Source organism: Mixophyes fleayi, chromosome 1 (genome assembly GCF_038048845.1).
Source record: "Mixophyes fleayi isolate aMixFle1 chromosome 1, aMixFle1.hap1, whole genome shotgun sequence".
Taxonomy (NCBI): domain Eukaryota; kingdom Metazoa; phylum Chordata; class Amphibia; order Anura; family Limnodynastidae; genus Mixophyes; species Mixophyes fleayi.
Window position 1 is genome coordinate 60,418,389 of NC_134402.1, and position 26,901 is coordinate 60,445,289.

A 26,901-nucleotide genomic window follows, 5' to 3' on the forward strand; every position below is an offset into this window, starting at 1 on the left:
CTATGACATTACAGTAAAATAAACGAGCAGCACAATAACTCAGGAAGCTCAGAGCACAGCTAAAGGGTGAGGGAAAGTCATGACAGCAGGAAAGTCAGGACAGCGGGAAACCTGGTGTGCCCAGGAATGTGGGTGCAGCAACAGGTCAAGAGCTTTAGAAAAGGACCAGTGAAAAGCAGGAGTGGAGTCGGTGGGCAGGAGGCTAAAGAAGGAGATGGGAAGAGCAGCTGTAGAGTTGAAGAGGTGTTAAAAGGTGGACAAACTGAAGACATAGGGAAAGTGAAATGAGGACAGGGTCGAATGGAGCAAGATGGAGGAAGGGGAGGGAGAGGTAACCGATAGGTGGGTAGTTAGGCAGATAACTGAAAGGCTTTTAGGCAGATGTGGGTTTTTAATGCCCCTTTAAAACTGCTTAGATTGGGGGAGATTCTGATAGCACGAGGGAGTCCGTTCCAATGGAGGGGCAGCACACGAGAAGTCTTGAATACTTGAGTGGGAAGAGCTAATCAGAGGGGAGGAGAGGCGACGATCGTTGACCGATCGCAGAGGACGGGAAGGAGTGTGAATAGAGAGAAGGTTGGAGATGTAGGGAGCAGTGGAGTTGGCAAGGGCCTTGTATGTGAGGGTAAGGAGCTTGAAAAGGATTATGTAGGGAAAGGTGAGCCAGTGAAGGGCATTGTAGAGGGGGCCGACAGATGTGGAGCGCCAAGAAAGGAAGATGAGTCTGGTGGCGGCATTAAGTACAGAACAATGAGGAGCGAGATGAGAGTGTGGGAGGCTAGTGAGAATGTTACAGTAATCCAACCGAGAGATGATCAGGGAGTAGATGAGAGATTTGGTGATGTCCTGTTGCGTAACTGAAAGTGGCAGGATTTGGCAAGAAAATGAATGTGGGGGGCAAAGGATGAGTAAAGGTAGGTCAAGTGCATATGAAACACAATACACACATGGTCATGCCCAATCACCCTCTCTGTTTGAACAACCACAATGTTGGGAGGTGTGCTTACACCCATGGCTTAGAAGCTGGGTACTAGATATCCTAGACTAGTTTTTCAGGCTATGCAGGATAGTTATTACTGGAATCATATACTAAGCTCTACACAGTGGCACTAGATATTATGTTAAATAACCTTGGAACACTGCAGTATTTTCATATTTCCTGCATGTTAAACAATCCTCTTCAATAATTGCTTATAAAGCCTAGAGAAATTGCATCTAAAATGCAGAAATAATGAGGTTTATTGCAAACAGTATTAAACAATAGGGACACATGCAGTGACAAAGCTTTAAAACCTGGGACACTCTATGGCAATATGAACAGTTGACAAGTATGCATTGCTAGCACCTCCAAAATCGGTTGCCACTACGATTAAGTAATGCAATTATTATATATGTTGCATTCGAATAATACAAACTGGTAACTAGAAGAAGTTATTTTCTTATCCTGATGTAAAAAAAATGTACAACAATGTATGACAATTATGGACTAAAATATGACAAGTATTTAAATAGGATGTAAGGCTAAAAGAACGGCTGCTCTGCAGAATCCACAAGATGGCGCTATAATCAAGTGACAGATAATGAACCGCACGATGTAGCTTCCGCCACCCACAACATGGAAACCTCCAGCTGTCGGACGTTCTGACGTCATCGGATGACGCAAGGTGTGAGTGACAGACAGGCCTCTGAAATAGTCATGTGACAGCTGTCAGGTGACCCAGTGCTAGCGGCTGCTGGAGAAGCTGTGACTGCTGAGTCTGCAGAAGTTGGTGGGTGTCTGTTTTAGCCTTTCTCTTTTTTCCTGTAGATGGTACCGTGAGATAACCTATGGCTCGCCACTCAGTGGGAATGGTGGCACTTGATCTTCTCCAACAACTGGAGAGAGCCACATGTTTCCAAAGCCTGTCTTTAAATGTGACATGTGTTTTGTAAATGGGACATACATACATAAATACATGCATATTTCTGACCCTATGTCCATAAGGAATACTAATTGATTGCACACAAGTTGTAAAGCCAGTGTTATTGTTTGCAAGTGCTGACAGTTTTATATCGTAGTAATAAATAGAAGCTGCATAGTTACATATATACTGTATCATTATATTAAGGGGATGGAAGTTATTCACTGTGCCATGTTGTAGTCATAGCAGGGAAGTTTCTTATCAATCTTGCACATCATTATTTTAAATATTCCAATAGCAGTATCATATTGTTCTAAAATCACTGTATTCGATGTCTTTTAACTAGAAGTGATTTTTTTTCTTTAGTAGTTTATAGTACCAAATTAAGTTCAATTTTACTTTTTAATGTTTGCACGTTCTACCTTTTTCCAAGGTACAGTTTGTGTGCTGTATAAATTCTGTTGTACTTTTTCTGTCAGTACAATAGAGTTGGCCACATTCAGTACAGGGTTTCTGCAGAACTCCCGGAGGACAGAGTGCGTGGGACTGTCTGTGGGAACTGAAACTTGCTTTCTTAGTCCCAACACAGATACCAGTTGCAAGGTCACTGGGCATCCAAACAACAAAATATTGGGGCTTTCACTGATACTTACACTAGAGTTTTCATGACACAATGATTTTAAGATTTATCCTTGTACAATCTGTATTCATGTGTTGATGTGTACAAAATCTAAATCTATATATAATAAAGTTGATGTTTTCATCATGTGCAGAAAAGAGATTTCTTGATAGCAGTATTATTGTTCAGTCTGCCCGCACGCATAGTGATATAATTATTTTCAATGTATAGGCCATTAAAATAATGAAACTTTGATCATATGTTTGAAAACATTTGGATTACACTGCATTGTTTTGATCTTTTCTATGTCAGTCCCACCCATTCATCTAAAGATCCTGTACCTGTATTATCCTTATAGCAGTGTTTGCTTAAGTTTTGAGTACTGCTCATTTAATCAATGGTTAACTCATTTGAGTGATGAACAACACCCGTGCATAGCTTTATAGCATTCTGTTTTCAGAGCAGTGGTGGAAATGGGGGTGTATACGGTGGTATGTCATACTGACACTTCTCATACTGCCTTCATTGTAACACTATCACATTCCATTCACTTACATTATATATACAGTGGTAGAAGTGCGGTGTATACGGTGGTATGTCATACCGACACTTCTCCTACTGCCTTCATTGTAACACTATCACATTCCATTCACTTACATTATATATACAGTGGTAGAAGTGAGGTGTATATGGTGGTATGTCATACCACCACATCTCCTACTGCCTTCATTGTAACACTATCACATTCCATTCACTTACATTATATATACAGTGGTAGAAGTGGGGGGTATAAGGTGGTATGTCATACTGACACTTCTCATACTGTCTTCATTGTAACACTATCACATTCCATTCACTTACATTATATATACAGTGGTAGAAGTGGGGTGTATATGGTGGTATGTCATACTGACACTTCTCCTACTGCCTTCATTGTAACACTATCACATTCCATTCACTTACATTATATATACAGTGGTAGAAGTGGGGTGTATACGGTGGTATGTCATACTGACACTTCTCATACTGCCTTCATTGTAACACTATCACATTCCATTCACTTACATTATATATACAGTGGTAGAAGTGAGGTGTATATGGTGGTATGTCATACTGACACTTCTCATACTGCCTTCATTGTAACACTATCACATTCCATTCACTTACATTATATATACAGTGGTAGAAGTGCGGTGTATACGGTGGTATGTCATACCGACACTTCTCCTACTGCCTTCATTGTAACACTATCACATTCCATTCACTTACATTATATATACAGTGGTAGAAGTGCGGTGTATACGGTGGTATGTCATACCGACACTTCTCCTACTGCCTTCATTGTAACACTATCACATTCCATTCACTTACATTATATATACAGTGGTAGAAGTGAGGTGTATATGGTGGTATGTCATACTGACACTTCTCATACTGCCTTCATTGTAACACTATCACATTCCATTCACTTACATTATATATACAGTGGTAGAAGTGGGGGGTATAAGGTGGTATGTCATACTGACACTTCTCCTACTGCCTTCATTGTAACACTATCACATTCCATTCACTTACATTATATATACAGTGGTAGAAGTGGGGTGTATACGGTGGTATGTCATACTGACACTTCTCATACTGCCTTCATTGTAACACTATCACATTCCATTCACTTACATTATATATACAGTGGTAGAAGTGCGGTGTATACGGTGGTATGTCATACCGACACTTCTCCTACTGCCTTCATTGTAACACTATCACATTCCATTCACTTACATTATATATACAGTGGTAGAAGTGAGGTGTATATGGTGGTATGTCATACCACCACATCTCCTACTGCCTTCATTGTAACACTATCACATTCCATTCACTTACATTATATATACAGTGGTAGAAGTGGGGGGTATAAGGTGGTATGTCATACTGACACTTCTCCTACTGCCTTCATTGTAACACTATCACATTCCATTCACTTACATTATATATACAGTGGTAGAAGTGGGGTGTATACGGTGGTATGTCATACTGACACTTCTCATACTGCCTTCATTGTAACACTATCACATTCCATTCACTTACATTATATATACAGTGGTAGAAGTGGGGTGTATACAGTGGTATGTCATACCACCACATCTCCTACTGCCTTCATTGTAACACTATCACATTCCATTCACTTACATTATATATACAGTGGTAGAAGTGGGGGGTATAAGGTGGTATGTCATACTGACACTTCTCCTACTGCCTTCATTGTAACACTATCACATTCCATTCACTTACATTATATATACAGTGGTAGAAGTGGGGTGTATACGGTGGTATGTCATACTGACACTTCTCATACTGCCTTCATTGTAACACTATCACATTCCATTCACTTACATTATATATACAGTGGTAGAAGTGGGGTGTATACAGTTTTATGTCATATCACCACTTCTCCTACTGCCTTCATTGTAACACTATCACATTCCAGTCACTTACATTATATATACAGTGGTAGAAGTAGAGGTGTATACAGTGGTATGTCATACTGACACTTCTCCTACTGCCTTCATTGTAACACTATCACATTCCATTCACTTACATTATATATACAGTGGTAGAAGTGGGGTGTATACGGTGGTATGTCATACCGACACTTCTCATACTGCCTTCATTGTAACACTATCACATTCCATTCACTTACATTATATATACAGTGGTAGAAGTGAGGTGTATACGGTGGTATGTCATACTGACACTTCTCATACTGCCTTCATTGTAACACTATCACATTCCATTCACTTACATTATATATACAGTGGTAGAAGTGGAGGTGTATACGGTGGTATGTCATACTGACACTTCTCATACTGCCTTCATTGTAACACTATCACATTCCATTCACTTACATTATATATACAGTGGTAGAAGTGAGGTGTATACGGTGGTATGTCATACTGACACTTCTCATACTGCCTTCATTGTAACACTATCACATTCCATTCACTTACATTATATATACAGTGGTAGAAGTGGAGTGTATACGGTGGTATGTCATACCGACACTTCTCCTACTGCCTTCATTGTAACACTATCACATTCCATTCACTTACATTATATATACAGTGGTAGAAGTGGGGTGTATACAGTGGTATGCCATACCGACACTTCTCATACTGCCTTCATTGTAACACTATCGCATTCCATTCACTTACATTATATATACAGTGGTAGAAGTGAGGTGTATACAGGGGTATGCCATACTGACACTTCTCCTACTGCCTTCATTGTAACACTATCACATTCCATTCACTTACATTATATATACAGTGGTAGAAGTAGAGGTGTATACAGTGGTATGTCATACTGACACTTCTCCTACTGCCTTCATTGTAACACTATCACATTCCAGTCACTTACATTATATATACAGTGGTAGAAGTGGGGTGTATACGGTGGTATGTCATACTGACACTTCTCCTACTGCCTTCATTGTAATACTATCACATTCCATTCACTTACATTATATATACAGTGGTAGAAGTGGGGTGTATACGGTGGTATGTCATACTGACACTTCTCATACTGCCTTCATTGTAACACTATCAGATTCCATTCACTTACATTATATATACAGTGGTAGAAGTGAGGTGTATACGGTGGTATGTCATACCGACACTTCTCATACTGCCTTCATTGTAACACTATCACATTCCATTCACTTACATTATATATACAGTGGTAGAAGTGGGGTGTATACGGTGGTATGTCATACCGACACTTCTCATACTGCCTTCATTGTAACACTATCACATTCCAGTCACTTACATTATATATACAGTGGTAGAAGTGGAGGTGTATACGGTGGTATGTCATACCGACACTTCTCCTACTGCCTTCATTGTAACACTATCACATTCCATTCACTTACATTATATATACAGTGGTTGAAGTGGGGTGTATACGGTGGTATGTCATACCGACACTTCTCATACTGCCTTCATTGTAACACTATCACATTCCATTCACTTACATTATATATACAGTGGTAGAAGTGGGGGGTATACAGGGGTATGTCATACCGCCACTTCTCATACTGCCTTCATTGTAACACTATCACATTCCATTCACTTACATTATATATACAGTGGTAGAAGTGGGGTGTATACGGTGGTATGTCATACCACCACATCTCCTACTGCCTTCATAGTAAAATTACCAAATTCCATTCACTTACATTATAAATACCACCACTTTTAAATTTCCACTTTGACCACTGGTTCAGAGCCACATATAACCCACCCATAAGCAGGGTCTCTGGAGTGCAGCTCTGGAAAAAATAAGAACATTGCATATTATAATGCTATTCATGTAAGCTGTAATAGTCAGGAATGGCCCGTAGTGGGAGAGGAACCATATAGTAATGTTGATGGAGGCATATGCCGCCAATGTAAGTATAATGGGAGTACAGACTGGCGCTGTAAGTTTGATATTTAATATTTGTGGCAATTATAGGCTAGTCTTTATTACAGTATGTTGCTGGGATTCAATATGCATTACCGTAGAACTAAAAAATATATATATTGTGTTACAAACAGTTCATTCTTAAATTGCTGACTCCTAAGTAGTTTGTCAATGTCTGCATTATGTATATGAAATAGTACAATATTAAAATACACATTAAGTATAATTGTGCAACTTTGCTGTTTTTTTATAATGAGTTTGGCAATGGTCTGAGTACCATATTCTTGTGATCCCTCTTACAATGCCTGCTCATTCAAAAAGTCCTGAGTTTTCAAAGGGGTGGAGATGGAACAACCTGTAGGCAATCAGTGTTGAGTATGTTCATCTTATGGGAGGTAGTGACCTGTTAGTGAGGACAGGGCTGCAGGGGGATTGGTATAATGTGAGGACTGGAATGGAAACAAGTGGAAAGCCACAGACTGAGAGTTAGTATAAGGTGCAGGGACCCCCAACAGCAGAGTGTAGTGATGTGAGGCTCCTGGCAAACTGGTGCCACAAGATTGTCATACCAAACGCACCCCTATATGAGGCTAAGTTCATACATCCAAACTCTTTTGTTTTCTGTTTTTTGTTGGGGTTTTTTTATGCCTCAATTTAACGTTTAATATAAAATAAATAATAAAACACTTTTATAAATATATAAATAATATCTCTGAAATAATATCATTTGTTTATGCTTGATTAGGCATGTCCCTCCTTTCACAAAAGAATAGAAGAGACATTGGATCATTCTGGGAGAATGTTAATCATGGACCTGTAATACTGATGAATGTATCTTACTATTATGCTTTATATGTGAAACTTTCTAATTTGAATAGTGCAGAAAGGTTATATAGATTGTGTTCACTTATACTTTTCTAAAATGATTTCTGCTTCTGTTCTTTCTGTTTGTAGATGGTGATCCATATATGCTACCCAGGCAGAGCTATTCATTACAAACATGAGACTAGTAATTCTTGATGACTATGCCCTGGCTAGCGAGTGGGCAGCTAAGTACATATGTAATCGTATCATTCAGTTCAATCCTGGACCTGACAATTATTTCACGATTGGGTTACCCACAGGTAATGGATGTACTGTTCAAATTGTGTCAGTCTAACTCCTTTTCATGCTTTCTTTTCTCTTCTTCTTTTACTGTTTCGGACCATAAGAGTTTCATTGTGAAACAGATGTGAACTAATCTTTTGTTTGTTTTTTATTACTTTTGCTTTTTTTCACCCCAATGTTTTTTTTAATGTTATTAATAATAAAGTTGGTTTTGTTTTAACATTCCTTTTTACAATGTCTTTCGAAAGATTTTATTAATGAGAATTTGTGGTGTATTAAGATCTGTGGTTTTCTGAGCATAATGTAAATGAATTTATACCATATCATTATTAACCTTTATTTATAAAGCGCCAACATTTTATGCAGCACTCTAAGACATGGTGGGGTGTTTAATTTACGTACAGTTGAAATTGTATACATACACTAATATTAACCTACCAGTATGTTTTTGGCCTGTGAGAGGAAACTGACACACAGACAGAGGGTCTGATGTAATAAGGCACATAAATGGCAATACGTGCTGTATTTTGCGTAAAATTGCACTACTCGTGCCCACTAACAAAATATACGCCAGAAAACGCAACCACATCCAATTCATCTTTGAGCGCAATGGACCCTTACTACAGCCAACGGTTTAAGAGGCGGAATGGGGAGGGCACTGGGTTTATGTAGGTAGAGAATGTACAATAATGGCCTACCAAGCTCGAGCTCACAAAGCAGTGTCCGGCTTTGGGCATCTCAAGGGTACGTGATTTTCAGTCGTATCACTTACATCAGACCTGCAGCTGATGTAAGTGCCGATCACTTGTGATGACGGTCACATATGCAAGCTGTGTTGGCAATCAAGAGCAACTGTAAAAATGCATTATATGTACAATAGACATTCATGACATCCTAATGTATTTTATGGAAAAAAGATAAAAAACAAAACTTTTTTAATGTTTTGTTATAAATGACTAAATTAACTAATTTAGTTAATTAATAAAATTATTATTAGTGATATTAATTGAAAATATTTATTTTCTGTGCATTCTTTTGTGACTTTATATTTATTTTGTTGGTATGATACATCATATATATTGGACCTATCCTACAGTGTATTGTCTGTCAGAGCAGACCTACACCCATATTCATGAACAGACGTATCTTTACATTCCCTCCTTGTTGAATACAGACATGCGTTTGACTGATTTATGTGCGTTTTACATAAACCTGTAATAGAATCAATTGCCCCAGTGCTGTGTGTCACGAAAGCTAACCACTGTGCCAAAGGGTCACCCTCATCGTAGATAACTTTCTAAGGTACCCCATATGTCTGTTTTCTATAATGACTGATCTATTTTTATTTTATTTATTTTTTACATTTAAATTTGCTTTTGTACAGGCAGCACCCCATTAGGATGTTACAAAAAACTTATTGAGTATCACAAAAGTGGTGACCTTTCATTTAAATACGTGAAGACATTTAATATGGATGAATATGTAGGTGAGTTGTTGTAATTTTCATACATTACCAGAAGTTGTATATGATTTCTACATATTGTTATGCATAAAGATTTTTCCTGTAATACTTAACTATTATGATCTATACTTAAGTGCTCCATCATTGTGAAGATACCGGGTTTTCTGGCCCAATGCTCCCCACTTCACGCTGGCTGGCCACCCACGGGTGCCTTCCTATGTCAGGGAAGTCTACCCAGTACCTTCTAGGATTCGTATAGTCATTAAGGCAAATGGCAGTTACAAAAGTACAACAGAACATTTATTGTCATACAAACAACACTAGAATATTATGTACACAGAGTAAATAAATGCCAGGCAGGTTTACCACATCATCTGTCCCTTACCCCAATAGCTTAAGGAGTTGTAGTCACCTGGCTGTCCAGACTTCACGACCCATGGATCTTTCTCAGCTGCATATATAGACTCTAGTAGAGAACGACAACTCAAAACCCAGATCTTGCACCTTTCATGAATGAAATCCCAGAATGAACACCCCCCTCCCCCCTTGGAGTGGATCCTTATATCTCGGCTCTAATTTCCACAGTCTTTCCCCTCCCTCTGTAAACCCCTGGGTCTATTCTACTTAACCATTGGTCAGTGCTGGACTACGGGGAGTTGGAGAGGGAGTGAAGATGAGCTGACCTTCCACAGAACCTCCCCTGTTAGATGATCTGTCTGGACTAGCCTGGTGAGAATAATGGACACTAATTAGTTTTCCCACTCCAGCATCTTACAACCTGATCCCTACCCATAGTTCCCCTGGCTTTACTTTAAAGACAATGAATAACAACCTTGCTGCAAGTCATCAATATACAATACACAATATACATATTTACACTGAGCTACAATGTCCCCTTAGCCACATGTAATTAAACAATGCAGTTGTAGTCTGATGAGCTGGGGAACACAAGCAAAGGGCTATAAAAAGTACTTGCTATAATCTACATTATGTGAGAAGCGAGAAACAGAATGGTCACAGGGTTATCACACTCGTTTCGTCACAATCATTGATCCATGCTTTGAAATGACACTATCCAGGAAAGTAAACTTAGTTGAGCCTTTTTACTGTGATTGACATAAGAGACAACATGGAGGGATCAGAGCCATCAAAAATATGGTTGTGGTTATTGAATTATTTTATTTATTGGGTGATGTGGAGATTGAACTCTGTTCACCATCCTGTATTTATGTGATGATGACCTCTTGGTCCTAAATTGCCCAGATCGGCTCTCCCAAAGCTACTGCAATGTTGATGCATGTGTAATCTAATATTAGATTTGATGTCATTGACATTCAGGTTTGTTATTGCAATTGCTATTTCATTATTGAAAACTAGTTAATTGTCATTTCAATAAACTATAGGAGTCATTAAATAATTTTAAAGGTTTTTTTTTTTGGTTTTTTTTGGATTGCAAAGTTGTCTTTTTGACTCCATGTAATTTAGACTCTATAGTACTCCTAAAAGTACTCAATTTATGTGTGTGTTTTACTTGTAAAATGTGCTTTATAGATTGTTATGTGCGTATTGTCGCTAACCAATAACGATTGTCGAACCTCGATTTGTGTTTCCAACGCACAAAGATTTATTCGCAAATAGTAGAATAATATGTTCAAGCGAAGTGATAATAAATACAGCCATTACTCATCGCAGGCGCTCTGGATCCAGTGTGCAGTCATTCAATCCTGAAGTCTGGGGACAAGATGTCTGAACACTAGATGTGAAGCTGCTGCTTATATACACACAGAAATACAGTAATACAATGAAGATGGTATAGCTTGCATCTATTGGTCCAGGTCTCAGGAAGGTCCAAGGGGTTGTCAATCATTGGCTAGTTCATCCTAAGGAATCCAAAGGAGGGGGTCACCTCTCCAGGGGGTATGCTCGGATCTTCCCGCCAAGATTCCTTACTCTTAAGTAGTTCATTATCCCCTATCATTCATAACTTGTGTATGCACTCTGCGATTCCTTCGCAGAGTGAACCAAACAGTAGGAAATGTTAAGAGGTTTATTATGATACCACTCATGATATGATTCCTTCAACCTGTTCCGTGTATTTCACTAATATGCATGTAACTCTGATATAACATATAAATACTACTATATTTCGACATAACTGACTATGTGTTGCAACTACCATTAATGTGTAGTATTTTATAAGTATGCGTGTTAGTGCGAATGTATGGTAAAAGACCAATTACTGTTGCTGCCACGTGTAGTGGATGCGTACGCCCTTTCACACCGTAGCGTGCCCTTGTACGTCGATGCGTACCGTACGCATCTTTTCAGACAGACAACCAAGTTTGCTCGACTTTAATTGAAATGACTTTATCCAATTTGCCGACTTCGACAAGATCTTGTTTATAGTTACAGCTTTTATTACTGAACCATCTTGCTGTCCTTTAAGACAATAATATATGCAAGCAAAATTAAGAAATTTCCAATTCTTGCATGCCTTTCATAAAATAATCACAATTCTGCTGTATTTAGCATCTCTGCATGTCTTATTTGTTTGCCTTTAGGACTACCTAGGAACCACCCTGAGAGTTACCATTCATACATGTGGAACAATTTCTTCAAGCACATCGATATTGACCCAAATAACGCACACATCCTGGATGGGAATGCCACTGACCTGCAGGTGGAATGTGAGGAGTTTGAGAAGAAAATCAAGGAAGCTGGAGGCATTGAGCTGTTTGTTGGAGGTATATCATACGTCTGTGTCTTGTGTTCGAGAACTGTCATTGCCTCTTAATCATTATAATTACTATGGTTTTTTTAAAATGTTTTTTAACATTTCAATCTGCTTTGCCCACACCCAATAAAGATCTACTGTATCTGTCTGTCTAATCTGTTTCTAATCAGAAAATCTGAAAAAAGTAAAAAAATTACATGCCGGGTGGGGGAAAGAAAAGAAAAAAAACATTTAACAAGGAGTGGTCTCTGCATGTCTTAAGAGACACAATATAGGCCCTGTAATCTATGTGAACACAATCTAAAGGAGATTCCAGCCCACCCCACCAAGGGATTAATTTCTTGTTGTACAAGTCAGTGATTCATCTCTGAGATGTTAAAAACAGTTTTGTTTGTTGTTGTTTTTTTTCACTCTCCAGGTATTGGTCCAGATGGCCATATTGCCTTTAATGAGCCTGGTTCTAGTTTGGTATCCAGAACAAGACTAAAGACTTTAGCAATGGACACTATTTTAGCAAATGCTAAATATTTTGATGGCAGTCTTTCGAAGGTCCCAACAATGGCCCTGACAGTTGGTGTGGGGACAGTAATGGATGCCAAAGAGGTAGTTATACCTTTTGTCAGTATATTAGAATTTAGGTAAAGGTAAATACTCTGTAAAATCCTCCTAATGGTTTTCACCTTGGGAGAACACTCATCCAAAATGTATGCACGAAGTGATTAACCTTTTATCTCAAAGAATGACAAATCTTCATAGCCTGAGCATTGTTTTCTTATCAGTGATGCTCTTCCTATATAGCATGCTTCTTTTAAGCTTGCAATTATTTATTCGGTCATGCACCACTGTTGAATACCCTAATTTGTACAGAGTATGTTTGTAACATCAGCGTATGGCACACTGGTACTTCAGATCCATTATTATTATTATTATTATTATTAATTTTTATTTATAGGGCGCCACTAGGTATCCGTAGCGCCGTACAGGGACAGACAGAAACACGATACAGGGTGAGACAGCACAGTACAGTTAACAGAAAGCACAGTAACTCAGAAGCTCAATGAACAGCTAGATTAGAGGTGAGAGCCCCCAGCGGGGTAGAGAGAGGGGCCGGAGGACCTCACGGAGGAGGCTTTTACGTTTTAGGCTTTTATGTGTACTGTTCGGAAACTACTTCTGTGCTTTTGGCAAAGGGAGGGAACAAATAATATTAAGAACGTGTTCTTACTGTGATAAGCAACCTGATACACTTCAGGGGTCACATGGGCAGCCCTCTAGCCTTTAAAACACTGTATATTATCCATAATCTCCGTAAAACAGGAATGAGCTGGAGGCTCCTGGTGAAGGCTCAGAGGGAAGTTAGCGGCCTCAGTGCTCCCTGTTGCCCATCACTGTGTTAGTTTATTGTAAACACTTTTGTTTCAGAAGAGTCTTTTCAGTCCTGACTACACAACAAAGGCGTGCCATAAACAGTGTTCAGTTAAATATCTCGGTACTAATTTGTATCCATTATTAAATGGAAAAAAACATAGTACAGATGGATGGACTACATCATTTTCAGATCTAAGCTTCTGAAGTCTCCATGACTCGCCTATATCATCACTAATGTATTCAGTAGTATTACTACAGAAGATCTTAACCTTTTTTTGAAAGAGAGTTGGCTTTAGAACCCATCATTCTGTTTATATTTAATAACGTATTTCCTTTTTAACTACTTTTTTCTTTTGGGGTACAAGGTAAATGTGTTATTTTTGCATTAAATTACACGTGTCCAAAATGTATCTGTAGACCATAGCTCTGCTAAAGAGTATCATGGGTACATGGACTATATTTTTCAGTTAAGAATCCCTGTTGTACTGAATAATGCACCCATTTCATGTAACAGTAAGTTTGGATGTTTTATGTGAAGAGTTTTCCCCCATTTGTGGTGAAAAGGTTTCGGAGCTTATTTAAAGCCAGTGGATTTGTTAATTTTGCTCGTAGTGTTAATTTGTGTCACACTTTTATCTGGCAGGTGATGATCCTCATTACTGGCGCTCATAAAGCTTTTGCTCTGTACAAAGCCATAGAGGAGGGTGTGAACCACATGTGGACAGTGTCTGCTTTCCAGCAGCATCCCCGCACTATATTTGTCTGTGATGAAGATGCTACATTAGAGCTTCGAGTTAAAACTGTGAAATATTTTAAAGGTGAGTATTGTATAATAAAGGGAGATGGTTAGCTTTCATATTACAAGCAGTATAATTTTGAGAGATACTGTACATTTTGTTTTTCATGAGGTATGCTGGATATGTCATAATGCCCTCGATTTTAGAATATATTCAATATTATTGCATTCCAAGTGCTGTAACCATGTAACATTACAATGCCGCAGACTGCGCTCACTCTATTCAAGGAATATTTCAAATATCCCGAGCTGTAGTAGGAGGTAAATTTATTAATTAATGGGCAGAAGGTCCAATTAAATACAGAAGTGATCTCCTCTCCAAACAACATTTTAGATATTGGGGCATATTTAATAAAGCACGATAGTGCTTTTAACGGGTCATTAAGATCCCACAGTGTCCTCCGCAAATTTATTAAGGGGGCATCGCAGCAGACATCATGGATATCTGCTGCTTTGCATTCCTCTTCGTTTTTGGGAGCAGTCACCATTATTAGTTTTTCGGAACTGCTGTTTCTGTGCAGGGCTGTACATAAATGTGAGAAGTAGTTCAATCCTTATTGCGATAAGGATTGAAAACTATTTTTCACTTTATGTGAATATTCATAAATGTGCCCCTAAGCCCTTTGCTCAGATTCTGTCTATGTGTATCTAATTACACAAACCTATACACGAATATATATGTCCTACTTGTAGAAAAGCTTGCAAGAGTTCATTGGAGACCTGGATTAAGTCTCCTGACAAATATATACGCTGTAACCTGGATGTAATAGCTGCTTTTAGATATAGTCCACATTGAATCTCTTAGTACTGGAAATTTAGCAGATGTACTTTTAGTCTGAGTTTACTTACAGTGGTCTCTTCTGAATAAAACATGAAAAGTGATACCCTTATTTCTGCTGTATAGAGGGGTATTTTATTTTTTTTGTAATTATTTTATATTTTTTCTCTACACTTTTTTGCTGGGTTCTTCCTTTTATTATGTACTTCCAATGTGATGCGGTCATTTCAGACAATGGAAATGTTTGCAGTTATCCCGTCAACATGAAAATGTCTGCAGGTTAAATGTGGACAGAGTAATTGTCGACATTCACAATGCTGACATTAAAAGAGCAATGCCGGGGGGGGGGGGGGGGGGGTGGGGTGGATGGACCCACCGGTGCAAAACGGTCATAGAAAATAACAAAGTTTAAAAATACCCTCCCCCCCCGCCTCCCAAAACACTCGCAAATCTTTGCTGATTGTGTGTACCTTGGACCAGCCGGCATTGCTCTTGTAAGGTGGGCATTTCTGTGAATGTCGACAATCGCACTGTCCACATTTTCAGGCTGTCGCCAGAATGGAAGTATCGGCATTTAGCCTTCCGACATTTTCATGTCCACAGAATAACTGCCATGCTAATTGTGTACCCAACCCCTTCCAACATGCTGCCTAAAATAATTATTTTTAAATATAGTGAGAGAGTTGCTCAGAGGAAAATACAGTCATCAAATGTGAAATTGAAGCTTTGTACTGGGTTTATGGACCGTAATTGTGTTTTGTTTTTTTCCTGGAGTAGGGTTAAGTTCAGTCATGTAGAAAGATTGTGCGTGACAGCAGCCTGAGTAATACTGTTTTCCTTCTCATCCAAGGTTTAATGCATGTACATAATAAACTTGTGGAACCATTGCACAGCATGAAGAAGAACTGAATGGCCTGGACAGGAGCAGAGCTATGGGAATGCAGCTAAACGCTCTGCAAAACCTTTACACGTACTGTATTATTATTCGGGTCCAATCTCTGATTTGGCCATGTAACATTCCATATCTTGTTCATTCAGTATAAATAATGTTCTGAAGCTGTGTAGCAGACACACATGTTTATTAGAAGGAATAGTATATAGTCAAACCTGAAAGTCATGCTGTTTTTTTTTTATCATTATTGCATAATACAAATATACTGCTTTCTAATAACTGATCTGAAGCTTATGGAGGAAATACTTTCACTTTTGCTTTAACAAACATGTATGTATTCAGTAAATGTATCCAGACGTGTGAATGTGGCTAATCCCCTGGATATGCACTTACAACTCTGCAAGTAGATATGATTGCTTCTATCACACTGCCTGCTATCCTGTTTGGTTCGTCCATTAAGCACTGTAACTATTTTACTTATATGTTTTAAGGATACATCCAAACTGTTTTGTTTTCACAATGTACTTTTTCAAAAAAAATGTAAAAAAATAAAACAAAATAAAACCCCATTTACTGTAGTTTTTAGCAACCAAGGTGCAAAGTCATTTACATCTGCCACTTTATTTTAATTGCAACCACCCCCCCCCCCCCTCCACCATATTTTAGCATGGTAGTGGTATGATACCCTGAATTCTTGGAGATACCCACCTGGTGGCTTTCTGACCGTTCATGTTATTGGTCAGTGTTCTCAATGGCCTACAAGCCACTACGTGCTAAAAGTGCAAAATTTCCCTGCTAACATTCGCGGCAGAATCAACTATTACTATTTACACCAATAGGGAGAGGGCTTAAATATTTAATGGGACATCTTATTTTTTTTTTTCCCCCCCATCAATAATTTTTATTGAACAAAACATTGCAAGTTATTTGGGGTACAAAAAAAATTAAAAGGGAAATAAAAGACAGTGAAAGAGTTACTACAGTTAGCATGGTTGAACCAGTTACAATGAAAAATACCAGCATGGGATGTATTGGGCCTCTCGGGAGGATTCAAGTAGAGTTGATAGTTATGGAACCGGGGAGAAGGAGGTTAGACCCCCAGTTCCTCCCCCACCATCCGTAGTATATTCGTGTCACTTAAACCATAATGGGAGTTGAGGCTGAGGTGGAATACGGCATATCAATACTCTCCATATTGAAGCTGTGCTGAATTTTGGATATGATCCTAGATAGGGCGGTCAGGGGCTTTCCAGTTTTGGGCTATGGCTGCCCTATTTGCTATCAGAATGTGACCCAGGAGAGGTATCAATCTTGCTTGGGGATCGAAGTAGGATAGAGATGGAACAACGCCACCGCCGGGTCTGGGTCCATGGGCAGCCTCAATACCACAGATATAAAATCAGACATTTCTTGCCACAGAGGTCAGCAATGTAGGTGCATTGATGCCAGCAAAATTTGGATTGAGAGGGCCAAATTACATGAAGCCTGGCCGGGTGAGGTAAAGTATGTTAATTAGTTTACCGTGCACCTCGGTGTGATTAACACACCTAGACATACCATGGTAGGTGGTATATATAGTTTCCCATTGCTGCGGGGAGAGCGAGAGAATAAGGTCTGACTCGCAGCGTGACTGAGAGGATGCCTAGGGAGCAATAAGTAAGGATTGGAGGTGCTGGGTACCAGAAAGTTATACCACCTCTATTGAGGCCTTTTGTCAATCTAACAACAGGACTAAGAGTGAGGGGGGGATGGGGGGCTGGAGGCTGCTCCTGTGCGGTGGTGAATTTGTGCATATTTGAATATGTCTTTAGAGGGCATGTCAAAGCGTTCCTGGAGTAGGATGAAAGGGAGAAAAAGGTCTTGAGCATATAGGTCTTTTAGAGAGAACAATCCCCTAGAGCTCCAGGAAGCAATATTAAGGTTCGGGATAAGTTTAGAGAGGGCTTGTAGGGACACATTGCCCGTAGAAAGTGAAAAGTCCTTATGATGACTCGTAAGTCGATTCCATGTCAGCAGAGCATCCAAGATGGAGAGGAGTTGGTGAGTAGGTACTGGGCGAGCACCCTTAGGGGTCCACAACAGATCTGCTAGGAGATAGGTCGAGGAGGAGGCCTGTTCCAGGTGCACCCATGGCTTAGTGTTGGTGGGGAGGGACCAGTCCCTAAGGTGTGACAATAGACATGCCTCCTGATAGAGGGTCGCTTTGGAAGGGTCATACAATGGTAAGCCATAAGTGGGCGTTTCTACTTCCAAACATATCTTATCATTAGTTTGTATAATAGATCCATGTATTTTTTAGGATCAACATAGGGTATGGTGCGAAAAAGATGCATCCGTTTTGCAAGGAGCATCAACTTAAAAGTGGCAAATGCGACCCAATCAGGAGAACTCGTAGTTGATCCAACTCTTAGTCAATGTAGTAATGTGCGTAATTAGCCTGGTAAAATTAGTTTCTAATATTTCAGCAGTGGTAGCCGGAATATGAATGCCCAGGTAAGGCAGGGAGTTTTGTACCCATACAAAAAGGGAATGTCCAGCTTTAAAAAATCAATTTTGAAATATCTCATATCAGCCGCCAAAGCTGTGATACCGATCCACTGGAAGTCTTCTACACCACCATCCATCAAAGAATGGCTTCATAGAATAGAATTCTATAGAATAATGGATGAAATAACTTTTTCCTCAGCAGACAAGTTTGCAGATTCGAACGCCACGTGGTGTCTCTGGTTTGCATTTCAAGACGCAGGGAAACTATCACAATTAACGAGTTCAACCCCCATCTCTTCAGTTGATACTAACTCATGCTAATCGCGATCACTCTTACCATGCGGTTGCTCCAACTTTCTCTCCCCAATTTCCCCCCCCCCCCCTCTCTTTTTCTTCTCTACCTTCTTTTTCTTTTTCTTATTTTCTCTTCTCTAGTAAAATCTGTAAATCTGATATTTTTTGTTGTTGTTAATTATAACCACTCTAGTAGTTTATTCAATATAACTATGATGTTACAATCCATTGTTAACCATATTATATCTTAATAAAGAAATATTAAATATAAAAGCCCAGCTGAATGCCATGAATGTTCAGTGATTGCTGAGCTTATATATGTAGTGCATTTAATATGGCGGTCTAATATGAGCTGGAGGGCTGCCAATGAGGCCTCCAGACTGGTGACAAACAAGAACACATCTTCCGCGAACAGACATAATTTATGAGAGGATGAGTAAAGAGTGATCCCCAGGAAGTCGGGTGCTGATCTAATTGTTTTGGCCAAGGGTTCAACAGTCCGTGTGAACATCAGAGGGGATAACGGGCAGCCCTGTCTAGTGCAATTTGAGAGGGGAGAGATAAAAAGCCATTACTAAAAATTCTAGCTGGTGGTCCTGGGTGGACATGTCTTTTAAGGAGGAAGTGTAGGATTTATCTTGAGTGAGATAAATGAGCAGTTTTGTAAGAAATCTATAAAACGGACACATTGCTTTATAGAAAGAAACATATTAAAAAGTGCAAAGCTATATTATAGAGTATGTGCTATTTAAATGTACATGTAATAATACAACATTGTGCACCTTTTCCGTTATCAGAGAAAATAGATATTATATATTTCAGATAACAGGAAAGGTGCACAGCATTGTAGTATTACAATAATCTATAATACCTGGAGTTGTTGCTAGTGTCTTAAAGAACTTGTATAGAGAGAGAGAGATATTAGAGTTAGTTAGGACACTAGCAACAGCTCCAGGCTTTAATAAGATAAATGTAATATCATTTATGGCCTGATTTATCTAAGGACATAGATACCGATATGTAAGGCATTTACGTGCCTTAGTAAATCAGGCCATAAGAGAGTGGGCCCCCCTGTTAAAGTGAACGTAATCTCGAGGCTGGTCAGCATGCACCCCTCCTGGAGGCTTCCAGTCCTAGGACTCTTCCCTTGGGCTGTGGGGACCAGGGTAATAAACAAGAATGGGACCCCTGAAGTGACATCTTTGCATTACATCAAGGGTAAATATATGTACACATACACAATTTTTTAAATAAACTGTAATTGAATAAAAAACTGATCCAAATCCTTGCTTTTGTAATTAGATTATTTGCTGTTGTGCTCCAAGTGCCCCCCCCCCCCACTCCTTAAAACTCAAACTATGAGCCTTCCCTGCACCTGAAACCAATCACAAGCAGGCAGTGTTGAGAACTGTGAAAGGCAATATGGTAAAAAGTATATATTGATCAAACTTATAAAATGAAAGTTGCTTTTCTTTGTTTTCCTGAATATAATACTGACACAAGTGTTTTTTCTGTTTCTTTCTCATGTGAATATGCTGAGCTATATGTCAAACAATCCAGATATCAGAAAGGAATATCTGTTTTACAATATGCCCAGAGCCCGTGGTGAAAATGAAGACAATGAACTATCCTTGGAGATAAGCAGTTACAGGCCTTGACATCTTGAGCAGTGACTAAACAAAAAGATGTATAGACTCTTTTCTGCTGATACTATGTCCAATTTCACTGTGAACATGCAATAATTTCTAGATAACAAATGTGCCTGCGAGCACACTTTTCATGTATAAATAAAGCGGTCTGACTATAGGGCAGTCAGAATTGATTCTCATTCAGCCCTGCAAAAGACTGAGTGTGTCTCTTTCCTATCGATCGATAACCCATTTATTGCACAGGTACCAGAGCTGATAAGTTACACTATTGGGGTGTAACTCTGACAGTTTCAGTGGGGGCTCGTCTGCGATTTTCAATATATCCAGACCCTCCGGCACACGGGACCACCTCATCCCCAAGGACAGAGGACAAAATCCATATGGTGAGTAAAAAGCTTTATTTTTACTCTTAAGAGTTCTGTCCTTGTGGAAGTGGGGTAGGTAACAAGTCCGGGGGTAACTCGTCTGGATTGACGAAGATCCCAAGCTCTGGACCAGAATAACCCCTTTAGAGGTTATATAAAGTAGAAATTGTGTTGAAATTGCATGTTTAAAGTACTTGATAAGAAATGTAAGAGTTACTTGATAAGAAATGTAAGAGTCATGTCAAATGAAAATTGAATGTACAGAAGGGATAATAGTACTCTGTTGTATACTTGCAATATTATGCATTGCCCTGTTAATTAGAATAGTTCTAAATATTAAGAGAGGACGTAGTGCCACTGACCTGTTATCTCCTTGGTAGATAAAGCAGTTTAAGAACATACAGTTGTAAGACTCAAAAGCAGACGGTTCTGTAAAGAGACCATCCAGTCGCTCATTATGGGCAATAAAGGGTCTAGAACCGGGCATAAGGTAGAGTCTTACTGGGGTTACACTCCCCTGGAATATGCCAAAAAGAGAGGGGGTTCACCCCTCATAAGGGGCATAAAGTTTTTAAAGCAGCAGGTTTTTAGTGTCACTGACCTGTTATCTCCTTGGTAGATAAAGCAGTTTAAAAACATACAGTTGTAAGACTCAAAAGCAGACGGTTCTGTAAAAAGACCATCCAGTCGCTCATTATGGGCAATAAAGGGTCTAGAACCGGGCATAAGGTAGAGTCTTACTGGGGTTACACTCCCCTGGAATATGCCAAAAAGAGAGGAGGTTCACCCCTCATAAGGGGCATAAAGTTTTTAAAGCAGCAGGTTTTCCAGAAACAGGCACGCTAAGGTTAGACAGGTGGCAAAAGTTGTTAAAACACCACAAACAACTAAAGGCAAAAGGTTATTTAGAACAATGTGTAAAGTGGATATTTCCAGAGGGCTTGGATAATAGCAATATTATTCTTTGTACTTTGCATAAAGATAGTCTGCAACATAAGAAGGGGATTAAACCCTACAGATTTGTTGTCCCCCTGGCAATCCTGCCTTTATATAAACAATAAAGATAAAGATATAATTATCTGACGGTCCGCTAAGAGTAAAGACATAAGGTGTACCCAGACGTGGGTAATATAGAGTCTAGGACCGATAAGGATTCAGAAAATTATTGGGGGTATACCCCCTGGGAATATGCTTATAAGCATGGGGGTAGCTCCCTCACTACAGGCATGGAAAAAGTTTTTAAGGCGGCATGATTTCCTAAGCAAGGGACATTAAAAGCAGACAAATGGATAAAAATGAATTAAAGGACATCACAAGCTAAATGATATAATGACTAAAACAATGAATCAAGTAGGTTGTGTACTAAAAATGTATGTTTGATGTTGCGCAGCTTAAAGAGTGAGATGTGCCCCTCCCTTATTCTGTGTAAAATATTTCAGTGTTGAGATAAGAAGCACGCTGTTTTTGTTATCTGAAAATGTATGTAACATTGCTTCAATATTTTAAGAGGGAAAAATATGTCCGGAGTGCTGATTGATAGTAACATGTTGAAGCTAATGTGTATTTAGTCTAATGCTGGGACTTGTAGTTCCACAGCAGTAGGCTGGAAGATAGCAGTTAAGTTTTCTTTCTCTGTATGTGAGTTTTATCTCCGTCTTACTGCGTGTGAGGGAGATCCGTGTTTGTCTGTCTTGACCGTTTTAAGAGACATGTTTCAAGGTTGAAAAAGCTGTACAGTTGCAAATGTAATGCTTTTGAAGAGATGATGAGAAAGGAGTGGCTTTGAATGCCCAGGTCTCGTCACTTTGACATTCCCTGTTTGTGAGATTAGGGACTGCCCCTTTGAGGAAATCAGTTTTTCATTGCATGGAACGCATAGCGTCACAGTTAAGCTACAAAGAGAAACTTTTAAACAAGTGTTGTATTAGCAGCTGTTCAATGTGAATTAATAATAGTTACTGTTATTCCTAGTGAATAAATGTTAATCTCTATGCAAAAGTTTTTCTTCACAGATCTCCAGCAAAAAAGACCATTTAGGCAATGCAGATTGCATTGATCCATCTTCCAATGAATAGAAGTTTGCAATATATTTTGGTCAACAGCCACAACAAACATAAGTATAAACTAATGAAGGATTTAAAGAACGTAGATTCTGCTGAGTAATGATTACCTTGTTTTGGAAAGAGATATTAGAGTTTATGGGCTATTCGCATAGCAAATGCATGAACTAGGTGGTTTTTTCTGTATGTCGAAGAAGGTAAGAAGATGTTTTTTAAGGGAAAAGGAGAAATGGACTAACATTGAAGTTGAATATGAAATAGTGTTTAAGTTTATTTTTGGGTTTTTTTAACCAAATTTTATATCAGATGGTTTGAAAGACAGTAATGCAGCAATGGCAGCCACAGTAACCAGAGACAAGGTTGTTACAATATGTGGATGATTTGTTATTGTGTGCAACAAATGAACAACAATGTAAAACAGAAACAATAAAACTACTTATGTTTTTGCATAAGGTAGGATACAAAGTAAGCAAGGATAAATTGCATGTGGCACAATCCCAAGTAATCTTTTTGGGACACTGTATAGGAAAAGGAACAAAACACCTTACAGCAGACAAAATAAATGCTATAAAAGATGTTCCTATACCCACCACAGTACGGAAATTAAGAGCCTTTTTAGGCCTGGTGGGCTATTGCAGAGAATGGATACCCAACATCTCTGCATTATTAGACCCTCTGTATGAAACCACCAAGGGTAATAACAAGGGCCCATTGCAACTTACAGATAAACAGGTTGATGTTTTTCTCCAAATAAAGGCAATCATTTTACAAGCACCAGCCCTGGGGTTACCAAATTATGATAAACCCTTTGTATTATTCTGTCATGAGCAGAAGGGCTTTGCACATGGTGTATTAACTCAAGAACACGGTGGCAAACAACGACCTTTGGGGTATTACTCAGAAAATTAGATCCTGTGATCAGAGGATCAGCTTCATGTGTAAGAGCAGTGGCGGCGGCTGCTCTACTAAAAGACAAAGTGGGGGATATAGTGTTAGACCACTCCCTCACATTACAAGTACCGCATGCAGTAACAGAAATTTTAAATCAAGCTAAAACCAAACATTTGTCAACTGCCAGACTGACAAAATATGAGGTTGCATTATTAAGTCCGAGCAACCTAACCATTAAAAGATGTACAGTTTTAAATCCAGCCACCCTGTTACCACAGGATGAGGAAGAGGATTTAAAAGAGGGGAGTAGTAGTCTGGAAAGTAGCCATAAGCATGATGACTTCAGTGAGGAGTTTAATGCGCAGGGCTCAAATCACACTACAAATTTTTCTCATGACTGTTTAGCTTTGATGGATTCTGAGCATCAAGGGCTCCCCAATGTGTTTGAAGAGCCACTAACAAATCCTGATATGATCTTATTTGTAGATGGTTCCAGATACTACCACGAGGGGCAGCCCAAAACAGGGTATGCTGTAACTACTGAACAGCAAATACTCCTCCAAGAGGCCTTAGACCCAGGGCAATCAGCACAAGAAGCAGAACTTCAGGCCTTGATAGATGCCTGTATTATGGCTGAATGGCAGAGAGTTAATATATACACAGACTCCAGGTATGCTTTTGGGGTAGCACATGATTTTGGCCCCATATGGCGTAGCCGGAACTTCCTGGGGGCAAATGGTAAGCCAATAAAGTATGCAAGCCTCATAAAAGCATTATTTGAGGCCTTAGCAGCCCCTACAGAAGTGGCTATTTTAAAGGTAAAAGCACACACTAAGGAGCAAACATTTGAAGTAAAAGGTAATAGATTAGCAGATAAAGCAGCCAAGGATGCAGCTTTAAAATCAGTAGCCATATATGTTGAAACAATTACAGAAACAAGCAATGCCCACAGAAAAGGGAGAGTGGAAAAAAAGGGGAGCAACAGCACAGAATGAATGGGACACTAAAATTAAAAATACAGAAAGCTATGAGAGAAACTGGTAAATCCTGGGTAGAATGTCTGCCCTTAGCTCTCTATTCTGTAAGAATAACCCCAAATAAAAAAACTAAGTTGAGTCCTTATGAAATATTGTTTGGTGGGCCACCCAAAACAGGGTGCTATTTTCCACAACAGATGGAACATAACTATGGCAATATGGTGACTTATATGGGAGAGTTACAAAGACAATTAACTAAAGTGCATGGTCTAGTGTTCTCTTCCATTCCAGATCCAGATAACTTGTCTGGTACCCATTGTTTGAAGCCAGGAAATTACGTCTTTGTAAAAAGGCACGTCAGAAGGGCCTTGGAACCCAGATTTGAGGGTCCATATCAAGTGCTTCTAACTACAGCTACCTCAGTGAAATTGGAAGGAAGGGATTCCTGGATACACGCAAGCCACTGTAAGAAGGCTACCACAATGACACCTGATATGTGCAAAATGCAACACAAAGCCTACACATGTGTTTTGTTTTTCCATCACATGACTATAATACTGTCTGCTGCTCCAGGGCTATTGCAAGAAAATGTGACCGTTTGCACAGGTAAAGGTTACATACACCAAGAATAAGAAAACAAAGAACAATAATAAGGTGGAAGATTACTTTCCCGACAGATAGTCAGAAAAAGTGCAAGCGAGAGTGGTACGACACCTTGTTAGGAGCTACAGGGACAGGATTAGGCATAATGAATACAATAGACACTGAGGTCATAGACACGAAACTTAGCAAAACAGGAGCAGATCTCAGTAAAATAGTTCATATGCAAGCTGATTGGATGCCCACAGTCTTCAACCCTTTGACTAAAAACATACAGTGGGATAAAGAGTTTTTGCAGATATACAACAGAACCATACTCAGTAGCTGGAGTACACAAGTAAACATTACAAAATGTGTAAATTGGACCCAGTGTACGTTGCAATATTTGTATCAAAAGCAGCAGAAGGACACTGCACAAACAAAGCTTATGACTGGAAACATATTATTCTATAGGAAAATGTTCATGTATAATGATTTAACATTACCTCAACTGACCTTAGATATAGGGATGATAGTGAGGGTAATTAATGAAACCAAGTTACTAAACGATCATCTTAAACAGGTAAATTATACCAATAATCATGCTAAAATGGTAACTATTATTGAAGGAAATGAGCTAAAAGGTATGGCTACCAAATTGAAGGAGGATTTGGAAAAGCATTGGTGGGATGTATTTACAGGAGCGTCCCCCTCAGTATCTGCAATGGTAAATGTACTGATACATCCAGTACTGATACTATGCATAATTATTACACTGCTTAGTTTATGGAACTGTTTTATTGCTTATAAAATGTTTTGCGCCCCCAGACCTTTTCAGCTATATTGATACCTTATCCTTACCTTCCTATTCAAACTATGTAGCACAAAAGGTGATCCCCTTTTTGTGAAATAAGTGACTAAGACACTTGCCGGGCGCACTGCATATTTCTATACCTAATCTACCCCTGATTTATATTACAAGCCCCCCCAGATGCCTCCTTTCGTCATACCTTAATAAGATGAATGTATGTGGATTATAAGACTTTGACTGAATGTATCTTTACCAGCGTCTAGGGTCCAGAAGGGATTCCATTCATTGAAGTAGGCAAAGTGCAGGTGTAATCCACAGACATAAAGAGACAGGTAGCATTTTAAAAGTATGATAAAAAGGAGGATCTGTGAAAGGTAATATGGTAAAAAGTATATATTGATCAAACTTATAAAATTAAAGTTGCTTTTCTTTGTTTTCCTGAATATAATACTGACACAAGTGTTTTTTCTGTTTCTTTCTCATGTGAATATGCTGAGCTATATGTCAAACAATCCAGATATCAGAAAGGAATATCTGTTTTACAATACGCCCAGAGCCCGTGGTGAAAATGAAGACAATGAACTATCCTTGGAGATAAGCAGTTACAGGCCTTGACATCTTGAGCAGTGACTAAACAAAAAGATGTATAGACTCTTTTCTGCTGATACTATGT

The 26,901-nt window shown here is 39.0% G+C and overlaps 1 protein-coding gene across 1 annotated transcript; it reads left to right on the forward strand.

Annotated features, from left to right (window-relative positions):
* Positions 1 to 1,662: 1,662 nt before the first annotated feature.
* GNPDA2 (glucosamine-6-phosphate deaminase 2) lies at positions 1,663 to 16,693 on the forward strand. The gene is made up of 7 exons (XM_075195159.1): positions 1,663 to 1,769; positions 7,933 to 8,102; positions 9,470 to 9,571; positions 12,109 to 12,291; positions 12,700 to 12,884; positions 14,293 to 14,467; positions 16,074 to 16,693. Exons 2-7 carry the CDS (start codon positions 7,979 to 7,981, stop codon positions 16,130 to 16,132), a joined length of 828 nt encoding a protein of 275 aa, XP_075051260.1. The 5' UTR covers positions 1,663 to 1,769; positions 7,933 to 7,978; the 3' UTR covers positions 16,133 to 16,693.
* Positions 16,694 to 26,901: the final 10,208 nt, after the last annotated feature.